General features: G+C 38.5%; 1 protein-coding gene across 2 annotated transcripts in view; it reads left to right on the forward strand.

Annotated features, from left to right (window-relative positions):
- Positions 1 to 23,022, forward strand: part of eno4 (enolase 4) — a 48,215-nt gene that overhangs the window by 1,503 nt on the left and 23,690 nt on the right. For both annotated transcript variants that reach the window (XM_069900037.1, XM_069900036.1), the window contains exons 2-3: positions 1,707 to 1,835; positions 21,927 to 22,114. In XM_069900037.1, coding sequence (XP_069756138.1) covers positions 1,707 to 1,835; positions 21,927 to 22,114 — 317 coding nt within the window. The remainder of the gene's footprint in view (positions 1 to 1,706; positions 1,836 to 21,926; positions 22,115 to 23,022) is intronic.

The following is a 23,022-nucleotide window of genomic DNA, read 5'->3' on the forward strand; positions in this document are numbered from 1 at the left end:
GCCACAACGAATCACCATAGCCCCAGAATTCAGTAACTTTTTTTTTAATCTAATCCTATTAAGATACTCCAACATGTGGCAATCCATAGGTTGCCCTTCCTTTATGTAAAAGGCACCAAGTTAAAAATCAAAATAACAAAGTATCCTGACACTTGCGTCATATTTTGTGTCTCACAGGAAGTCCCACTATTCTGTATCATTGCTCATATGTGTGAAATGTAAACATTCTCTTTTGTTTGTTGAGTTGCATTCCAAAATGGAAAATAATTAAAATTACTTAATGAACTACTTTTGTCAAAGTGGTTGGTCAATAGTTTCATGCTCACTGAGGACATCGACACGTCAAAGCCACATGGGCAGTATAAGAGAAATGAATGCCTCAATTGGAATATTATTCAGGAACTTTAGGAGGGGAGTTTAAATGTGCTGATGGTAATTTTGAATGTTCTCTAAGACTGTTACTGCTTCACCTTTGGTATCAACAAGAGAATTTAGTTTGGATCCAATCCACTTGTCACATTACTATTTGCAATTCAACACAAAATTTAATTTCTTTCATTAACCTTAAGAACTAAATCTGCTAAACATTCTATATATTACCAAATATTTATGCAGTCACAATAACATTCTAAAACATGAGAATGCTGTCACTCATCTATTGGAGATCAGAAATTTGACACAAGATTTGATTACTATAATTTACAACAGCTGTGGATGATAGTAAAGCAATTTAAAACAATTTCTGTCAGTGGCAAAGAATGATTTAGTGTAGGTATGGTGCAAGACGATGATTTGGGGAGTGGGGGGTGAGGAAGAAAAGATTTGCCATTTAAAAACTGCAGTTGTACCAGTTTGATCTGAATCTGAAGTATGTACCTGAGAATCAGAGTGAAACAAAAATAGGAAAGAAGAGGTCCCTATCTATGACCGTTCTGTTTTTTTTAATCCCAATGTACATGTACTAATGTGGATATTTAATGAAGGCCATATCCTGCCTGCATGTGATATCTGGTAATGTTGAATAATTACACTTCAGTAATAATCAAATGTAACAGTACCATGCAGGTATCATAGTTGAATATTTTACTATATGACTTCCTGTTGTTAAAGGAAAAATAAAGACAATTGTTTTAGGAAGGGAGCATTGTGATACTTCTCTATTGAGATCATTGTATCAATTGTAATGTGTATTCTGCTTGAAATTTAATTGAATGTATTTTTTGATTGAAGAAATAATTCTTGCTTGATTGCTTGCATTGTCAGGTTTTGTAATATTGCAAATGTGGAATGTTTCATAAAGATGGTGTGTTTCTTGCTTTCTATTTGTTATGTCAATTGGAGAAAGACCAAATAACAAATGCTTCCATCACGTATGCAATTAGCTGTGTGCCAAAGGAAAATTAGCTTTGTGCTCTAAATAGGTGCAATTAATATAAACTTCATTATTTTGCTATGATATCACAATGTAAGGCAGCACAAAACTATACCCAAAGTCTGAATTATAAGTTCTATAATTCAATAATTATAATATTAAACTAAGATCCACTCTTGCAAAAGCATTACAGTTCATGCAGCTGAATGATCCAATATGCACATGTATTGATATTTTTTAGCATTTTTTTGAGATTCACATACTCAAATAGAAAGCTTTTTCTATTTTGTAAATCTAATTCGAGAAACGTAAAGCTATATTTGTGTTTTAACAGGCAAATTATTTTGCCAGCTTTGCAAAGCCAGCTGCAGTAAGCAGAATCACTGGAAGAGAAATACTGGATATGAACAGCCATCCAACAGTCGAGGTGGAGGTATTATGTACTATAAACAATTTTGAGAAGGTGTGAATATATCTTTTCATAATTTGGATGATTTGAATTTATCTGCACTGCTAATATATTACTGATGGTGTTCAGATTGTTAGAATTTTTTATCTAGATATTAACATGCTATATTTTGTGGACTACCCTATATTTGGACTTTCCTAATAACTAAGCATTAATGCTTTTTAAATTATTCTTTAATCCAGGATACCTCCAACACATTTCCCAAGTTTTTTTTGGTCTTGGATATTCTCAACTGTGCTAATGACATCTCTGACTAAAATTCTCATTCCCGATCCTAGCACAGAATTACCTTGTATGTGGATAGTTGCAGTATCAATTTAGTTTTAATTTAGAGATTTAGCATGGCTACAGGTCCTTTCAGCCCACAAGCCCATGCCACCCAAATACTCTAATTAATCTACAACTCCTGTAATTTTTTGAAAGGTGGGAGGAAAGCGAAGCACTCAGAGGAAACTCACGCAGACAAGGGGAGAATGTCTTTACTACAGACAGAACCAGATTCCAATCTGGGTAGCTGATGCTGCAATAGCATTGTTGCTACCCTCTGTTATGTCCTCGAGTTTTAAAGAACACTCTTAAAATAATATTATTTGGTAAGGCAACTGGCACAAGGTCTATAGCAGTGGAGGAATGGAAAAAAGTAGAAAAGCAAGTTAGGAGAAATAATTTAAAATACATTTTATTGTCAGAAACTGGCATTTTCTTGCAGTAAGCCAAAATGTAAGGAATTTCTGATTTTCTTCTTGCCAGTTATTAAAAATGTGATTGATTTGAAAATTCAATTATGAATTTTGCTTAGTTTATTGGTCTTTTCATTAGTTATACTACAATTTGTTTCAAAAGGAGTGAATAAATAAAATCAAAATGGAGCTTAAGCTTCATTGAACCATTCTACCGGTGATGTTACAGCCTTATCCTTCCACACCATCCTGACCCACCTGGAAAATGATGCCACATACACCAGGCAGCAGTTGTTCAATTTCAGCTTGGAATTTAATATATCATTCCCTAATGGAGAAGCTGTCCTCACTGGGACTTGACAACCCTGATTGCAACTCGATTCTAGACTTCTTAACAGAAAGGCAACAACCTATCTAGATAGGCATCAGTCACTGTTATGCTGGATATTGGCAAACCTCAGGGATGTGTGGTCACCCGCTCCTGTTCATGCTACTGACCCACAACTGCAACAGAGTCATCAAGTTTGAAAATGACACGGCCTTATCAACAGCAACAATGAGTCACACTACAAAGAAGTGGAAAATCTCATGTTATGATGTACTAGGGATGACCACCCTCCACATTGATCAGTAGTGGAGAGAGTAGAGAGCACAAAGTTCTTCGGAGTCTACTTAAAAAGTGACCTATCCTGAATACACAGCATCTCCTCACTTGTCAGGGAGGCACAACAGCAACTGCACTTCCTGAGAAGATGGAGGTTGGCAAGGCTACTGACCACCATCCTGTCAACTTCTTCAGGAGCTCTATCAAGAGTGTTCTGGCTGACTGTATCACAGTGTGGTATGGTTGCTGTAGAGCAGTAATTCCCAAAAGTGGATGATGGAAAGATCCAAGGGGGCGTGAGGAAAAAGAGGGCAGTGAGGAAAAATGGAGCAGTCCGGGGCAGTGAAGAAAAAGGGGCAGTCTGAACGTTTCCAGTAAATTCAGCCTGCAACACTCATCATGCTCTATCCTTCAGGTGGGGGTGACAGCCAGGGATGGTGATAAGCCAGGACTGGACCACTCAGGATGGGATCGCTCAGGATGGGGACCACCTGGGACGGCCATCGACCAACCACATGGGACAGGGACAAAACTCACGCTGTTCAAAACCGTGAAATACATGTACTTGTTTATAGTGTTAGATTAATTTTTGTTTTAAATTTGCAGTAGACCTAATACCAAGAAAGAGATCTGTGTTCATTTTATGTGTCTGACCACCATCCTGTCAACTTCTACAGGAGCTCTATCAAGAGTGTTCTGGCTGACTGTATCACAGTGTGGTATGGTTGCTGTAGAGCAGTAATTCCCAAAAGTGGACAATGGAAAGATCCAAGGGGGCGTGAGGTGTGGAGGGGCATTAGGGATGTGGCCTGGGAGTCAAGGGGATGTGTGATAGTACAGATCTATCACCAATGTACATAGTGTATATAGTTACTGTATCTAGACTGTGCATACAGCGATTGGCTGAGAGCTAAGCCACGCCTATTGTCTGGGCCTTAAAGGGTTGTGTCCCTAGCCAGGTCGGATCATTCCGGACTGGTCGGCCACCTGTGAAGAGCTCCTGTCTTTTGCTAATAAAAGCCTTGATTTGGATCAACAAGTCTTTGGTTCTTTCGACGAGCTCTACAGGATGGCAGCCCGAAAAAGTTTGGGAACCATTGCTGCAGAACTCAATCCACAGGGCCATAAGAGCGGCAGAGAGGATCATTGGAGTGGTCTTTTCCCACTCTCCACCCCCCATTGATGTGATCTACTGGGATGATAATCTGAAGAGGGCTTGAAAAATGGTTAAAAACCCCAACCACCCCATACAAACAGAATCTGCCAGCTCATCATCAGGAACAAGATGCAGAAGTATCAGAGCCAGAATTACCAGTATGAGAAATAGCCTCTTCCCATGGAGAGTTAAACTGCTGCATGAATGATGTCTGCTTCTTCAATCCCTCTGAGACTCTACTATTTATTTAATGATATTTATTTCTATAGATATAGATATATATATATATATATATATTTATATTTATATATATATATATATATATTTATATTTATATATATATATATATATATATATATCTTTTTCTTTGGCTTGGCTTCGCGGACGAAGATTTATGGAGGGGGTAAAAGTCCACGTCAGCTGCAGGCTTGTTTGTGGCTGACAAGTCCGATGCGGGACAGGCAGACACGGTTGCAGCGGCTGCAGGGGAAAAATGGTTGGTTGGGGTTGGGTGTTGGGTTTTTCCTCCTTTGCCTTTTGTCAGTATATGCCTATAAATTGCTTGTAAATATGTGTGCTATGTCAATACACAGTATGTGTTTGGATGTTTTTACACTGAGGACCGTAAAGTGCTGTTTTGTCCAGTTGTACTTGTACAATTGGATGATAATAATCTTGAACTTGAACTTAAGTAATTTGGAACCATGTATGGGAGACAAATTACAGAGGATTTTTTATGTCTGAAATAGTGCCAATGTTCTGTGACACATTTTCTTTCATTTTTTTTTCTTTCTACTTTTAAAGTAAATGAAGAATAAATTTAGCCATGTTGCAAATGCAGGGGTTTTAATCATCAATTTCCCATTGTTAATCACATTTCAGCTTGTATGTTGTAACCTTGAGAATTCTCCTGTTATTATTAGAAGTAATGTGGTTCAGAGATGAGAAATAGTCATTACTTTACTAGCCTTGATTTTGAAGCTGCAACAATGGTAACTACCGGTACCAACTCTTACACTGTGAAATTGATGCCATTATGCTGGAGGACAGGCATGTGGTTTTAAACATTGCAATCTAGAAATTGCTGGCTGACATGCAATTTTCTCTCATTAAAACTCCTGAAAATGTGATCTGTCAAGAAATTTAAGGTATTCATTAACTATGGGCAACAAGTCAGCTGATTTTATAAAGAGAAAATGCTGGAAATAGTCAGCAGGCCAAGTGGCATCTGTGGAAAGAGAAACATTGTTGATCTTTCCAGCACTTTCTGTTATATTTCATATTTAATTCCTTTCAAAAGAATTACTTTGCAATGCAACCTTGGACAACTAAAATTTCCCTTAAAGCATTTTTGACAAATCTTTACAATATTTTGCTGAACTAAATGTTTTCAGAAATACACTGTATTACCTTTCATTGGATATCCCAATGGTGCTAAAATTATTCACATAACTGTGTGAATTCTTCCAGAATTCCATCAGCATTCATTTGGAATAGCAAAGTATTAGATTTTGAAATTAAAATTAATGCAAAAGATATATATCTTTAAACTGCTAGAGAAGTGTTGATGTGTTGTAGTTGTATTTTCCAGAGCTACAGATATGAGGGTATCTGGTTTTGCCTTTTAACTTCAAATAACAGAAAATCACTGGCTGATGATTGCTTTGTAAAGCCCTACAAGTCCTTCAACGTCATTAAAATGTATATTAGCAATAGTGGTTTAAATTGCAGTACCATTAGCCTAATATTTAGACTAGTAATCTGGAGAAAGGAGTTTGACACAATTCTCACCACCAGGAAACCACAGTTTGTTTTTTATCACCTCCTCTCACTGAGAATAGGTTAGTTGTCAAATGCTAATACGAAGATCTACATGGAGTCAAGGAGTGCAAACAGATAATCACTCATAAAAATTCTCATCCCTAGTAAACCATAAAGTAAAAGTTCAATATTACTAATGGCTTGGAAAATGCACATTAAATTGAGAGAGTGAAAAATGATGCAAATTTAAAACAAAAATTAATCTAACACTATAACAGCGCGGGTTTTGTCCCTGTCCCATGTGGTTGGTCGATGGCCGTCCCAGGTGGTCCCCATCCCAATTTTTTATGAATTATAGAAATTCTTTCAGATCCTTTAAATTTTGAATGTTTTATCCAAGGGAAAGAATCCACCCATGTAAATTGGTGTTTTCAGAGTTGGGAAAGTTATTAAGCAGCAACTGTGATATGGCTCTCTATGAAGTGTTGATTTACATTGCATACAATAAAGCTGAATATTATCAAAAACTTCCACCTCCTCACACTGAAAATATGGCATCACTATTTCAATAGTTTTAACTAAGAAAAATTTTGTATCAGCCAGCAATTTCTAGATTGCAAAATTTAAAAGCGCATGTCTGTCATCAGTTCCATAGGACAAGAGATAGCAGTTTTACCATTTATTTGACACATGGCAAGTGATTGCAATGAAGATGAGGGTAATACTGAAATGTCAAGTGAGACTTAAAGTAAAATTTATAGAACAGCATTTTTAATGGAAGTTTCTGAACTTCAATTACAAGTTCTCCAGAGATGAGAGGGAAAATTATTTTAACAATAGTAAAAAAAAATTATCCAGGTGTTATTCTAAACAATCATTTCAATTTTTGTAGTCTTGTGGTAGTTCATATTCAAGAGGCCATGAGGAAAAATGACTTTCCAGTAGCAAAGTGAAATTGTAAAGTATGTTAATCTAGACATGATGGAAAAAAATATCAGATCAAACTCAATCACGCATCAGATTTTGCCTTGCACTTCTTAGTCACAAGATGATGTCCACTACCAACCTGCCTCTACTCTACGTCTTCTGACAATAGATTTTTTAAAAGATTAAATTCCATCTTTATTGTCATTGTCCATAGTTAGGGTGAGATGCATTCTTGATGATGCTTTTCATTAATAAAGATCCATAATGAAATCATGAACAACTTCCCATATACAAGAGTCAGTGATAAGTGGAACTAGTTAGGGGTGGCCAACATTTTAATTTTAATTAAGACATACAGCATGGTAACAGGCCGTTTCATCTTGTAAGTGCATACCAGGGGTTCATTGGGTGGGACGGACTTGTGGGCCTGCCGAAATGGCCTGTAACCATGCTGTATGTCTAAATTAAAAATTTAAAGATTGGCCACCCCCTGACTGTTAGACGGATGGTAGGCACATGTCACTATATGGAAGAGGGGATAGGAAAGGTAGGGCAGAGGAGAAGTAGTCCAGGTGCACGCTTGTGTGGGTGATGCACAGAAGAAAATTCCAGCATCTTTTCTATCATTCCCATCTCCTCTTCCCACCTGGCTTTATCTGTCCATTTTTCTTCTCTGTTTCTACCTTCACTCACCACCTTCTCTCTTACTTTTCCCACCATCAGATATTCTTCCCTAATGGAACCTATCAACAATTTTACAACGTTCAGGTTGTTTCATTATTATAAATACTTTTTGTTTCCAAAAATAAACATTATTCACAATTGAAGTATTTACAAAGAAATACTACAAAGATTTTTCACATTCTTAGTGTCATATTCATATTGTTGCAAAATGAAGAGCGAGAAAATGATCAGATGTAGTCGAGTCAAGTTCAGTTAAAGTTGTTAACGCAAACAGTCACATGCAGTTTTTGAAACCCCCCCCCCCCACCACTTTCCAAATGACATCATCTCATTGTGATGTCATGAAGTCACTTGGAACCTCCCAAGCCGGTTCGATTACGCCTCCGGTGAGCCGCAACTATATCTACGTTACATTGTGGTACTAATACTTTATTTTACCACAAAACATCATTGCTCCTAATATGATCCCTGGTAGTTACTCTTCCCTTCCCACTAGTCTCAGCCTTCAATATCCGGTAGTAGGGAAAATCCTTTGACTCTGGTTCTCCCCACAAAGCCCTTGAATTGGCTGAAGTAAGCTTCTTTTCATCCTTTAGGATAGATATAGATTCTCAAGGTGGGGTGTGTGGGCTTAAGAATATTTTAGTGGGCATAGGAATGTTTTGGGAAATAATTAAAAAATTGGTTTGAAAAAATAAACTCATTATATGTTGGTGTGAAAGATGTGACTTAGCCACACTGTCAGTTGTGGTAACTTTCAAGTAAAATCACTTCGTTCTTTTTATTTTCCTATCATGTGTTTTTGCTCTTCTGATGTTTCTCCATTGTTCTCTTTAACTGTTGTTATCCTTGGTTAACATGATAATTGTATTTTTTCTGACTGGTCTTATCATTCATTCCAAATTATCTAATTGGCAATGAGGATTCCAAATGATCTTAACGATAATGTCTCTGTCCACACTCTTACTTTTTCAGTTCAGTAGTGAGTGAGACCTGTATCTATCTTTGTGCACTAGCATATTGATATGGGGGAGGGATGGGTCCGCCCCAGGCGCCAGCCTAAAGGAGATGCCAAAATTGGAAAAAAAAATAGGGACCCTAGAAAGTAAAGCATGAGGCTAGCGCAGTTTTGATGTACTCTGCGAGGGGAAAAAATGTCCGAAACCAACTAGTGCTTCTTTTCATGTTTTTTTTTTAGGGTCAGTATTCTTCCTTTGATTCAATCATAACTTTTATTACATTCTTCATTCTAAGCCATAATAAAATATTGATCAATCTGTTTCAAGGAGCTTGCGCTGTTGTATTAATCTGTTTCAGGGAGCTCACGCTGTTTTATATTCAAATTGAGCAGACCAAGCAAGCAAAAGGTTCATCAATATTCATTGGAGTTCTTGAAGTTTGGGTTTATACCTGCACACTATGAATGTGCATCAACAGGCTCTGACAAATGAATCAATGAAGTAAGGTGGTTGTCAAAGGGAAACTGCTTCAAAAGGTTTAGGGAACTATTTGATCTCCTCAGCAAGTTTTTGAAGGACAAACCTGAAATCAAGTTCTTGCTAACAATAGATGGCAAAGCTTATGTGAGTTACTTGATGGGCATTTTTGAGAAACTAAGTACATTGAACAAGCAACTCAGAGTTGCATATAATGTGCTCATTGATGCAAAAACAAAGATATTTGGATTCATGACACTTGTAGAATTATTACAAAGGAATATTTCTGCAAGAAATTTCAGTCAATTCAATTGGTTGAATAAGTGTAAGGTAACTAATGCTGCTACAAACGTCATTGTTGATCATTTGAAATGTTGGTTACTGACTTCAATTATAGATTTTGTGATTTAAAGGCAATGGATTTTTCCTCTAGGTTAACTCAGCCATTGCTGGTGGATTTATCTGAAGTTCCATTGCAATACCAAGAGAAGTTATCTGAGTTGCAACATGATGAATCTGTGAAAACTGTTCAAAGTGAAAAAACTATGATGTGGCTGTCTAACGAGATTGAAAAGAAGTACCCAAACTACTACTTTAGCAAGGGAACTATTGATACATTTTTCATCATCTTATTTAGTAGAATGCAGCTTCAGTGCTGTTTATGATTTGCTACAACCTAAGAGAAATCGACTGGAAATTACATAACGTGGAGATTTAAGGTTGAAACTAACAAAATTAGTCCCTCAAATATAAAAAAAATCTGTGGCCAGCATCAGGAGCAAGGTTCCCGCTAAAGTGATGACAATTGTTGAATGTGTGTTTGAGATGGATGGCATATTGAAGTAATAGTTGAATATGAAATATGTGCTCCAATGTATTCCTGACTTTAATTACATTGAAATCTTCTTTGGCTTGGCTTCGCGGACGAAGATTTATGGAGGGGGTAAAATGTCCACGTCAGCTGCAGGCTCGTTTGTGGCTGACAAGTCCGATGCGGGACAGGCAGACACGGTTGCAGGGGAAAATTGGTTGGTTGGGTGTTGGGTTTTTCCTCCTTTGTCTTTTGTCAGTGAGGTGGGCTCTGCGGTCTTCTTCAAAGGAGGCTGCTGCCCGCCAAACTGTGAGGCGCCAAGATGCACGGTTTGAGGCGTTATCAGCCCACTGGCGGTGGTCAATGTGGCAGGCACCAAGAGATTTCTTTAGGCAGTCCTTGTACCTTTTCTTTGGTGCACCTCTGTCACGGTGGCCAGTGGAGAGCTCGCCATATAATACGATCTTGGGAAGGCGATGGTCCTCCATTCTGGAGACGTGACCCATCCAGCGCAGCTGGATCTTCAGCAGCGTGGACTCGATGCTGTCGACCTCTGCCATCTCGAGTACCTCGACGTTAGGGGTGTGAGCGCTCCAATGGATGTTGAGGATGGAGCGGAGACAACGCTGGTGGAAGCGTTCTAGGAGCCGTAGGTGGTGCCGGTAGAGGACCCATGATTCGGAGCCGAACAGGAGTGTGGGTATGACAACGGCTCTGTATACGCTTATCTTTGTGAGGTTTTTCAGTTGGTTGTTTTTCCAGACTCTTTTGTGTAGTCTTCCAAAGGCGCTATTTGCCTTGGCGAGTCTGTTGTCTATCTCATTGTCGATCCTTGCATCTGATGAAATGGTGCAGCCGAGATAGGTAAACTGGTTGACCGTTTTGAGTTTTGTGTGCCCGATGGAGATGTGGGGGGGCTGGTAGTCATGGTGGGGAGCTGGCTGATGGAGGACCTCAGTTTTCTTCAGGCTGACTTCCAGGCCAAACATTTTGGCAGTTTCCGCAAAGCAGGACGTCAAGCGCTGAAGAGCTGGCTCTGAATGGGCAACTAAAGCGGCATCATCTGCAAAGAGTAGTTCACGGACAAGTTTCTCTTGTGTCTTGGTGTGAGCTTGCAGGCGCCTCAGATTGAAGAGACTGCCATCCGTGCGGTACCGGATGTAAACAGCGTCTTCATTTGTTGGGGTCTTTCATGGCTTGGTTCAGCATCATGCTGAAGAAGATTGAAAAGAGGGTTGGTGCGAGAACACAGCCTTGCTTCACGCCATTGTTAATGGAGAAGGGTTCAGAGAGCTCATTGCTGTATCTGACCCGACCTTGTTGGTTTTCGTGCAGTTGGATAATCATGTTGAGGAACTTTGGGGAACATCCGATGCGCTCTAGTATTTGCCAAAGCCCTTTCCTGCTCACGGTGTCGAAGGCTTTGGTGAGGTCAACAAAGGTGATGTAGAGTCCTTTGTTTTGTTCTCTGCACTTTTCTTGGAGCTGTCTGAGGGCAAAGACCATGTCAGTGGTTCCTCTGTTTGCGCGAAAGCCGCACTGTGATTCTGGGAGAATATTCTCGGCGACACTAGGTATTATTCTATTTAGTAGAATCCTAGCGAAGATTTTGCCTGCAATGGAGAGCAACGTGATTCCCCTGTAGTTTGAGCAGTCTGATTTCTCGCCTTTGTTTTTGTACAGGGTGATGATGGTGGCATCACGAAGATCCTGAGGCAGTTTACCTTGGTCCCAACAAAGCTTGAAAAACTCATGCAGTTTGGCATGCAGAGTTTTGCCGCCAGCCTTCCAGACTTCTGGGGGGATTCCATCCATACCTGCTGCTTTGCCACTTTTCAGTTGTTCGATTGCCTTATATGTCTCATCCAGGGTGGGAACCTCATCCAGCTCTAGCCTTAGGGGCTGTTGAGGGAGCTGGAGCAGGGCGGAATCTTGGACTGAGCGGTTGGTACTGAAAAGAGATTGGAAGTGTTCTGACCATCGGTTGAGGATGGAGATCTTGTCGCTGAGGAGGACTTTGCCGTCTGAGCTGCGCAGCGGGCTTTGGACTTGGGGTGAGGGGCCGTACACAGCCTTTAGAGCCTCGTAGAAACCCCTGAAGTCGCCAATGTCCGTGCTGAGCTGTGTTCGTTTGGCGAGGCTAGTCCACCACTCATTTTGGATCTCCCGGAGTTTGCGCTGAAGATGGCTGCATGCGCGACGGAAGGCTTGTTTTTTCTCTGGACAGGACGGCTTTGTAAGGTGAGCCTGGTGGGCAGCTCGCTTCTTTGCCAGCAGCTCCTGGATTTCCTGGCTGTTTTCGTCAAACCAGTCCTTGTTTTTCCTGGAGGAGAAGCCCAGTACCTCTTCAGTGGATTGCAGTATGGTAGTCTTCAACTGATCCCAGAGGGTTTCAGGGGACGGGTCCGGGAGGCGGGTTGCAACGTCGAGCTTTGCTTTGAGGTTTGCCTGGAAGTTTCCTCTCGCTTCGTCTGACTGCAGTTTTCCAACATTGAACCTCTTTCTGGGGGCTTTATTGTTCCTGGGCTCAAACCAACTACAGCCCTCCAGGGAGGCGAATTTCAAAGATTCACAATGAGGATATTTTTTTTCAATAAATGGTTTTGGTTAGAAACCACTTGATGCTGCTTGACTAGATAAGTTCCTGCTACAGATTGCAGCTTGTGCAGCCTCCAGGAATTTTTCATCTTGGCCCCCAATATTTTAGCACTTCATAATTGTCGAGTTTCTTGCAAAGGAAATAGTTTTTCAGCATTTATTTCATCAAGCACCATAAACACTGATTCATTTCAACGAAATACCAAAGCATTTTGGCCTATTTTCTGCATTTGCCACATTAACTGCAGTATGAAGCACTTTGAGTCAGCTGGAGATCATGAAAGGAACTTTAAAATGCAAGTTCTTTTTTTTAGTAATTCCTCATGGAAGAGCTTCAAAATTCCAAAAATCAATTCACTTTTTTGCATCTGTTATAAGTTGTCATTCCTTCGACAAGAAGACCAAAGTTTGATATACAAGTTGTGGCCTTGCCAATTACAACAAACTTGGTTTTTCTTGCGCTCCAAGCTTGTGTAATGAAGCTTACCTTAACTATTTTCCACACAATGAACTAGAACCTCAGATTTTTCTGTGTTGCAAAATGTATTGGTTGTGAGTTTACATAAAATCATCCTGAACACTGTCTATAATATTTCAGGGAAACAAAATTTAGGGAAGTCATTTCTGCCATTTAATTTGCTACTGCTGGTTTAAAAAGTGCATTTAGGCATTGTGAATGTGTGCAATAATATGCTCAATATACAGTACCATTGAAAAATATAATTGAAAGTAATTGTTCAGTATTAATGTCATGTAAATGGACCATGGCAGTAGAATTGAAGAGCACTTGGTGAAAGGTGAAGTACTGTAACAGTTTTGCTCTAGATAGTCTACTATATGCATTTCCCTCCTGACATGCCTATCTTGCAAAGCCTCTTAGAGAAGCCTGTCATAAAATATTTGAAAGTGAACACAGCTGAAGAGCCAATTTCAGAAAAAAATAATCAAACTGATTGCTTTGTATTGTGTAGCTACACTGAAATCCTCTACTTTTTTTATAGTAAGAGAAATTGACTTTTTCGACAATAGCCATGGTAGTGATTGAAAATATTGTTAGTATTGGTGTATACAGGTAATGCGTTTTCAATTAATTCGAAACGGTTCTGATTTAGAACTACATTTACAAAATGATATATAAACTAAGCACTTGAAAATAATTTCACAATCCAGATTTCTTGTTTTCTTCAGTCCTTTTCATGAACAGTTATTGTCATCATTTATGATAAGATAGGTACTTTAAATCTTTTCACTCTTGTATCTGAAAACGTTGAGAAAGAAATTACAGCTGACATGTTGTGTTGATAATTAGGATAGAGATTACCTTTTATAAACACCAAAATGGAAAATGGCAATGGACTAAGCAAACAAGGTTGAGTAATATAACAATTAAGTAGAGAAGGAAGGCTTTGTTAAGAAGGGCTTGGGAGAAGTGTTGGATGAAATGTGTCAAATGACATCCATGTATGTTTTTTTTCCCCAAATCTTTGGTTTAATTTTATAAAGTTCTAAAGTGGCAAAATACACTTGTATTAAAGTAAAATGTTAATGTGTGTTAGAAACAGAATATAAAGCACAGTTATCATTATAATGTAAGTTTAGAGCTAGTGACAGGATATTTTTCAAGTCAATCATCGCATTGACATTTTAGAGTCACATAACGTAGACAGGACTGTGGTCAGTGCAGCACTGTTATAGCGAATCTACATTGCCTGTAAGGAGTTTATATGTTCTCCCCAAGTCTGCATGGGTTTTTCCCAGGGGCTCTAGTTTCCTCTCATTCTTCAAAATGTACCGAGGGTTGTAGGTTAATATGGTGTCATATGGCAGCATGAGGCCCTAAAGGGCCTGTTACCTTGCTGTATGTCTTCATTAAATAATAAAAAAAATAAAACTAAACAGGGTTTTCTTATAAATTGGAGACACACAAGAAACTGCAGATAGTGAAAGTTGAAAAACAAATAAGTTAAAACTGAGTGGATGTTTTCATTGTTGATCTATTTAAAAGTTGGATTTAGAAATGATGTTTACAGGAGTCTTAATATATAATGACTTGCTTTTATATAATAAGCTTTATCTTTAAGATTTAAGGCGAGGGAATAGAAAATCTACTGAAGATATTGAGGTAGAAACCTGATTGTTTTGTGAGTGATTTGAAAGGGATCAAATTATTGCACAGAAGCAATTGTGAAATGAAAATTGGTACCTGATACAGGATGCACATACTGAACACACCAAAATTTCTATTATACAGTTCCATATGTGTATAGTGCACGTAACCAAAATAAATTTCATTAACAGTGACGATCAACTTGTAACAGGCAGTTATCACCATTGTAACCATATTGGTATGTGCATCTGTCATAAGAAGTGTTGTCCATTCACAGAAAAGTAGATCCTATCATAAGGAACTTTGAGTTGCAGAGACAACAACATGAGGTAGATGAAGCTGAAAAACAAAGAGAAGAGGATGAAAAGTGGAGGAAATATGAGTTAAAGGAAGCTGAAAAACAGAGGGAGCATGATGAAAGACAAATAAAATATGACTTGGAACAGATTGAAAGGGACAGACAGTTTCCATTGGAGGTTAAAAATTGAGATGGAGGGAGGTAAGAGAATTGAGGCTGTAACTCCTGGGGAGAGGTTTTTGACGAGCAGAGAGGTAAATCTAGTTCCTCCTTTTGATGAGGGAGATATAGATACATACTTTCAGCTTTTTGAAAAGCTGAGAGCTCAAGATGGCCAAAAGAAAAATGGCCTCTTATGCTCCAAAGTTTATTGAAGGGAAAAGTACAAATTGCACACTCAAGTTTGACTATAGAGCAAGTGGCAAATTAAGATACTGTTAAACAAGCAGTATTGAAAGCTTATGAGTTGGTCCAGAAACATATAGACAAAAATTCAGGAGTTTGGTGAAAACATGGATCCAATTTTGTATGGATTTTGCTCTGGGAAAATCTGTATGTTTTGACTGTTGGTGCGCCTCAAAAAGGAATAAATAATGATGTTGACAATTGATAAGACAATTGATATTAATTGAGGAAATTAAAAGGTGTGTTCCAAATGAGATTAAATTAATACCTGGATTAGAGAGATGTGGGGCGTGGCAGCAAACAGCAAGGATAATGGGTGCTCTGATTCACATAAATAAATTTGAAGGTAAGATGAAGGTAAGGTGGGAAAGGACAGAACTTCTGGATTTGTATGTCATTTTTGTAAGAAACCTGGTCATGTTATTGCATATTGTTTAGTGTTGAAAAAGAGATGAGAAAAGGAGGTTTTACCAGAAGCATATATTCAGACAGTTGAATTTAAGGAGAGCAGATGTTCCACACCTGGTAAGGGTTTTACGGATGTTTTTGTGAGAGATGGGAAAACTGATCTAAAATTATGAACATGAAGGAAACTAAAATTCATACATCAGTTAATGGCTGTAACCAGTACAAACAGGATGAGCTTGGGGATTAGGATGCAGGAAAGCAGAGTCAGCACGATTAACATAAGAATCTTCTAGTCTTTGTGACAAGAGCCACCATAAGACTAAGATAAGGAGTGGTAAGGAACAATAGAATGTAGGAAGTTGAGGTAGTCTGGATCAGATAAGGGTCTCCTAGCCCTGGACAGAACTACCAAGTCCTACATATCTAATTAGCTAACCTTACACAGATTTATACATATTAAATTAGCCAACCCTAGACAGGATGAGCCAACTCTGCATACCAAGAGACTGTAGCCCCGAGAATCAGGAAGGTGTGAATAAGGACAATAACATGAAGGGACACCGACAGGATACCCCCTGGTCCTCCAAGTATACTGAAACTGCAAGTAGGCAGGAAGGATTGCCTAATGCCAAACCTCTCCAGCAGGAGGCAGAAGAATGTAAGGGGGAGGGTATTCCTATACTGAAATCAACTGTATAAAAGTTGGGTGAGCCCCAGTGTATGTGTGTATTCCCAGGGTAAGGGGAAGCACCCAACTTTGCATTGTTGTAAAATAAATGTTCTTTGTTCTCAATTTTTGTCTCAAGCAATTTCTTTAAAGGTACTTCTATTTCTAACATTTTCAAACCTTTTGTGTCAGAAGGATTGATTTCAGTAAAGGAGTGAGAATCACAGGATCCAGTTAAAATTCTGATAGATACTGGAACTGTCCAGTCATTGTTGTTGGAAAATGTTTTAAAAGGCTGCCACAGAGGAGACGACTTTGATTAAAGGTGTTGGAGGTGAGGTAGAGTCAACATCTCTTAACAACATAGTGCTGAATTCAGTTAAAGAACCTGTTGTGGTAGGAGTAATTTCAAATTTACCCCATCCAGGGTGTCTCATTTTTATGAGGGAATGATTTGATAGAGGATTAAGTTGGGTCAGTTTTGTGGAAACTGCCAAAATGTTTGGCCTGGAAGTCAGCCTGAAGAAAACTGAGGTCCTCCATCAGCCAGCTCCCCACCATGACTAGGAGGACCATCGCCTTCCCAAGATCGTGTTATATGGCGAGCTCTCCACTGGCCACCGTGACAGAGGTGCACCAAAGAAGAGGTACAAGGACTGCCTAAAGAAATCTCTTGGTGCCTGCCACATTGACCACCGCCAGTGGGCTGATATCGCCTCAAACCGTGCATCTTGGCGCCTCACAGTTTGGCGGGCAGCAACCTCCTTTGAAGAAGACCGCAGAGCCCACCTCACTGACAAAAGGCAAAGGAGGAAAAACCCAACACCCAACCCCAACCAACCAATTTTCCGCTGCAACCGTGTCTGCCTGTCCCGCATCGGACTTGTCAGCCACAAACGAGCCTGCAGCTGACGTGGACATTTACCCCCTCCATAAATCTTCGTCCACGAAGCCAAGCCAAAGAAAGAAGTTGGGTCAGTTTTGAGATTAACAAATCATCCCAGTAAGGATGACGTTGAAGAGGATTGTGAGATATATCCTGTATGTGCTGTAACAAGGTCTTTGTCTAAGAAAATGATGATAATAGGTATAAAACTCAGATTTGTCACATAAATATGTCGAAACCTTATGAGCATAAGGGTAGTGGAGAACAGTCTGTTTCAGAGGTGTTCGTTGTTGACAGGGTTGAGGAAGTTATGGATCATAAGATTCTCTAAATAGAATCTTGTAAGGGTAACCTTAAAGAAACCATGGTTCCGGTGCTGTCTAACTCAGCAATTTTGGAAAATCTGGAGGAAAGTTGGACCTTCGTTAGTCACAAGAACAGATGCAGTTGAAAGAATTCATTTTGAAATATGCACATTTGTTTCCTGATGTGCCAAAAAGGCCATGATTATTGTTTGACTACATCGTCTTTGCCTACTTCATTAACTGGCAATTCATCACATAAAACAACACCCATATAGAATAAACATTCAGAAGAGTAAAATCATGGATCAGGAGGTGGAATATATGTTGAGGAATGAGATTATTAGACCTTCGAACTCAGATTGGAGTTCTCCTTGTATTCTGGTACCAAAACCAAATGGAACTGTTAGGTTCTGTACAGATTACAGGAAGGTTAATTCAGTAACTGAAACCGATGCTTATCCTATTCTGAGAATCGATGACTGTATTGATAAAATAGGGAAAACTAAATTTCTTACTAAGGTGGATTTGTTGAAGGGTTACTGGTGTGTGCCTCTAACTGAGAGAGGAAAGAATATTTCGGATTTTGTAACTTCATCTGGTTTATAATGTGTTACCTTTTGGCATGAAAAATGCCCCTACAACATTCCAAAAGATCATTAATTCAGTAATCCAAGGATTGGCACATCCAGATGCGTATATTGATGACTTGGTCACAAAAAGTGTCACATGGGAACACCATCTGAGGGAATTGGACAAATTGTTCGCAATATTATCAAACTTAACTGTTAATTTAGCTAAAAATGAATTTGGACGTGCTACTGTGACATACCTAGGTCATGGCAAAGTTCCACCTATTCAAACTAAGGTGAATGCAATTTCTGAAAATCCTATTTCCAATGGCAAGAAAGTGGTGAGAAGTCTTTTAGGAATGGCAGGATATTATAGGAATTTTTGCAGAAATTTGCTGAAGTTGCTCTACCTTTAACCAATCTTTTGAAGGGGAGAAATTTGTGTGAACAAAAATTTGTCAGAGATCTTTAGAAAATTTAAAGGAGCTATTAAGCCATTACCCTGTTTTAAAATCTCCTGATTTTGATAGTCCATTTTCTTTAGCAGTGAATACCAGTGAGGGGGGAGCAGGAGCAGTTTTATTACAAAAAACAATATGAAATTGACCATCCAGATGCCTATTTTTCAAAATAAAAATCAATGTTCATCAAAGGAACTATTCCACTATTGAGAAGGAACTGTCATCTATAATACTTTGCAGAATTTTGATGTATATCTCTGTACCATTCATGAACCAATTGTGATATTTACTGACCACAATTCTCTGGTGTTTTCAAATAAAATGAAGAATAAAAACAGAAGATTGTTAAACTGGAGTTTAATGTTGAAAATTAATCATATCAGAGGTACAAATAATATAGCAGATTGTTTGTCAAAATTGATCATATATAGAAATATATACTCTCAATATTGTGTTACATTGTTATAACATGTTATATATTGTGTATTTTTAATGATTGTAAAGTCAATTTAGTTATAACTGAATTTTAACTCGAGTTAAAATTTCTTTGCAGGGGAAAGTGTGACAGATTATATTATATTTTATATTATATATAGATATGCTTTTGGAAGATAGATTGTGGGTTTTTTTTTAAATTGTAGGTCACAAACACTTCACAACACAGATCTCAAGCCAAACACTCCAGGCTCCCTATGCCTTTTTAAGTACAATGGAAACTGCTCTGCTGAAGGTCTTCACAAATAGATGTTAATTGGACATGCTGTGGAAAGCAATGGATGAACAGACTCAGAAGAATGGGTCTGGTGCAATAGTCTGTCTGATTGCAGTTTGCTGTTCTAATGTGGTTTTCTCAGAGAGAGAGAGAAAGAGAGAATTCAGTTCTACAGTTCAGCAGTAGCAGCTGGGTCTGGAACATGACAAGCAGGCAAACTTGTGGAAAAACCCCATTTTGAAGATGGGCTGAGTTCTTAGTTTAGCCTCGTCGAAGGCCTTGTGGTCCATACAAGAGGAGAGGACTGGCTGCATAAAGTTTTACTTGAAATAAGGGAAACGAAAAGGAACTCTGTGGTGACCTGAAAGAAAGAGGTTATTGTCTGGAAAACCCTGATGGAGGAAGTTTCTTCAGCAAGACACTGAAGCAATGATCGGAAGGAATCAGTTTGTGTCAAATCTTGCTTTGAAAACCCACAAGAACCTTCCTGAGCAGTAACCATTTACCTTTCAAGCACCAAAGCCTGGTGAAGATTCATAAATGTTAAATTCTGTGCACAGTATAAGAATTGCCTGATACTTGGAAGAGTGAGATTGGACTGTGAATAGAAGAACTTTTCTGAACTTATACACACATTACATATACTTGTGCTTAGAATCAGAAGGGGATTAAGTTAAGTTAATAGTAATAAGTTAAAGTTTGATCCTGTTTTTATGTTTAAAGGAAATTAATTTCTTTCTATTAATTTCTATTGCTGCTGGGTTTTGGGGTCCTCTGGGCCCGTAACAATACCATATATTTTGGTGTATAAGTTAAGTCTTGCACACCAAATACAAAAATGAGGCCTTAAATTCAACTCAAGAAAACCACTCGATGTAGATTCAGCATATAAAATGATCCTGAAAGCACCGCGAAAACCCACCCAGAAATTTAACAATTGTAGAGCCCAAGATTCCCATTCCTGCCCAGTAGGCCGAGGTCCCTGCTCCCGCCTGGAGCCCAAGTTCTCCACTCCTGTCCCAGGAGCCGACATATAGCCATGGCTCTTGTATCAAGCACACTTAGGCAGCGAAGTGACTTCTTTGATGTTGAGTATGGAGTCGCCGACTCCAGCTGGAGCTAATGCTAAAGACTTGGACCCAGCTCCACTTGGCAAACTTCCTGGCCAGAAGCAAAGATTTTTTAAAACTTTTTTTTATTTCTTTAAAAAATGGGAGATTTTCTTGTAAGCCCGATATATGATGATAACCATGAAAATGGGGACCTGACTTATCTGAAGGTCAAGTTATATGCCGAAATGTACGGTAGCTATTCTGCCCGGTAATATTTAGAACTATACACAAGTTGCAGTTTTATTTGGAATCTATTGCAACTGACAACAAAACTCCAACAAAATAAAATGTATGTTATATTCAGATGATGCTTTCAATATTTTGAGCCCCTCGGCTGCCCAATCCCCATCTTTGGTCTCAGCCTCTGTGCTCCTTCTGGCTTTATCAGAGTAGCAGAATTCCTCCTCCTATGTCTGCCACTCTTCCAGGCAGTGGACCCCATAGCAACAGTTGCATTTGAGCAAGATAACGCATAAAGTTGCTTCTGGACATGAAGCTTGAGGTAACGTGTGCCATTTAAGATATTTTTACAATGGTATTTGGAGAAAAAACTGGCACTTTCAAGGAAGGAGATTCATTTTAAGAAACAAATGACTGCACAGCTACTGGAAATAAAAGCAGAAAATGCTGAAAATACCAAGCAAATCAAGAAACATCTCCAGAAAGAGAAATAAGCTCAAGTTACTGTTGAACTTTCATCCAAACCTGGAAAGTTTATAAATTATCCTGTTTCGTTGCAGTCCTGGTCAATGTCTTTCCATGTTGCTCTTAGGAATAGACAGGATTTAGACAAAGCATTGATGAGCAATTTATTTTCAAGTTTTGTTGGTATATTACTTGGAGAGGAACCTGCAGATGATCATGTTTGCATGTGCATGCCACCTTTATCTTTCTGATGGTGAGGCAATGAATTTGAGGGATGCTGTTGCAGCAAATTTTATAGATGACATGGCGGTGGTGGAAGAAATTACTTTTAAGGTAGTAGGTGGGGTGCCAGTTAAGAAAATAACTAATAATCTTGTCTTCCCCACACTTGGGAGCAGAGAATACCAGAGATTCACTAATCTCTGAAAGAAAAAAAACTATGCACCTCGGTCTTAAATGATCAGCCCTTTATTTTGAAATAAATTATAACCCTGTTAGTGACTTTTTAATGATGGGGTATTCCATCATGCTCCTGGTTTGTGCTTTGTAGAAAGAATTTGGAGTGTCAGGAGGTGAGTTATAGACCTCATGATATGCAGCCTTTGACCTGTTCTAGTAGCCTCACTATTTATGTGGCTGGTCCAGGTGAGTTTCTTATTACTGGTGGAGAACTCTGTGTTGGGCACATCGTTGAACGCCAACAAAAGATGGTTAGACTATTTTTGTTAGAGATTGTTATTGTGGTCATTCTGTGCACTCTGTAGAAAAATCTTATTTGCTATGCCTGTTATTTAATAAAACAAACTTGAAAATACATTTAAATATATTTAAAACATCTCTTGTTTCTTTCCAGAGTGTATGTTTTGCTGCAATGTCGAATTGTTGTAGTGACCCGAATTATAAAAGCAAAGTTACTGGTGATGATTATGAACAAAAAAATCAATCTGTCACAATTGCCTTAGAATGGATCAATGAACCTCTGAACTCCCTCCTGAAAGGGCTTTTACCAGCTGACCAGACACATGTGGACAAACTGCTGAGGTACTAGTCTTTGAGTATTCTGTTTCTCCAATTATTTACAATAAAATGATTTGTACCAGGGCTTCACATTAATATCTAGAAAAAAAACCCAGCTTTCTGAATTAACTGGTTTTATTCTTCCAGTGATTAACCATTTCCTATTTATTTAAATTAGATTTTCAAATTTGATCATTCTTCAACTGTAAACCTACAATCAGATTCAGAAGTTTCCAGATTGAGGGAGGATAGAGACGTGATTTTTTTTTTAGACCAGGGTGTGTGGCAATGAGGCAGAGACTTTTCTGGACTATATTTTGATGTGAAATCTGAATTTGTGGGTTTCCATCTGATTTTAGGAGCGGTTGAGTCTCTGGTCCTTTGATCCTGCCTTGTAGCAGATTTATATTTAAAATGAATGATATTGGCATCAATTGAAGGATATCATTCCTGATTTTCTGTCCCTTTAGATCTTTTTGTCATTTATATTTGGACAGATGATATGTCATTTTCTGAAGATGATCTTCTTGGACTATCATGTTCAATTTTTTTTCCTGTATGACAACTTCTTGCCAAATCTCATAACTATGCCTAGTACATTTTGCCCTCCTTAAAGAGATTGGCACTTCAGGGACTTAGAAACGAATGATCCTACTTACCTACATTAAAGCATGCCACTGATTGTGAATGGTTAGAAATTTTCTTTATTTTAATGAAAATCCAAAAATAAAACCTGAAATTTTCATCTTAGATGGAATGGACTTCTTTTAAAATGTTTCTTCAAGTTACATTTTGGAAAAACAATGCAATTGAATTGTGAAAAGTATCCCAACACAAATATACAAATACATTTTGCTCTTGTTAAACTGAAATGTATTTTAAAAGGGTATTTTGTTCAATAAATACCAGAGTGAAGTATTGGTGATGATATT

Source organism: Narcine bancroftii, chromosome 10, assembly GCF_036971445.1.
Source record: "Narcine bancroftii isolate sNarBan1 chromosome 10, sNarBan1.hap1, whole genome shotgun sequence".
In the NCBI taxonomy this organism is placed as follows: Eukaryota; Metazoa; Chordata; class Chondrichthyes; order Torpediniformes; family Narcinidae; genus Narcine; species Narcine bancroftii.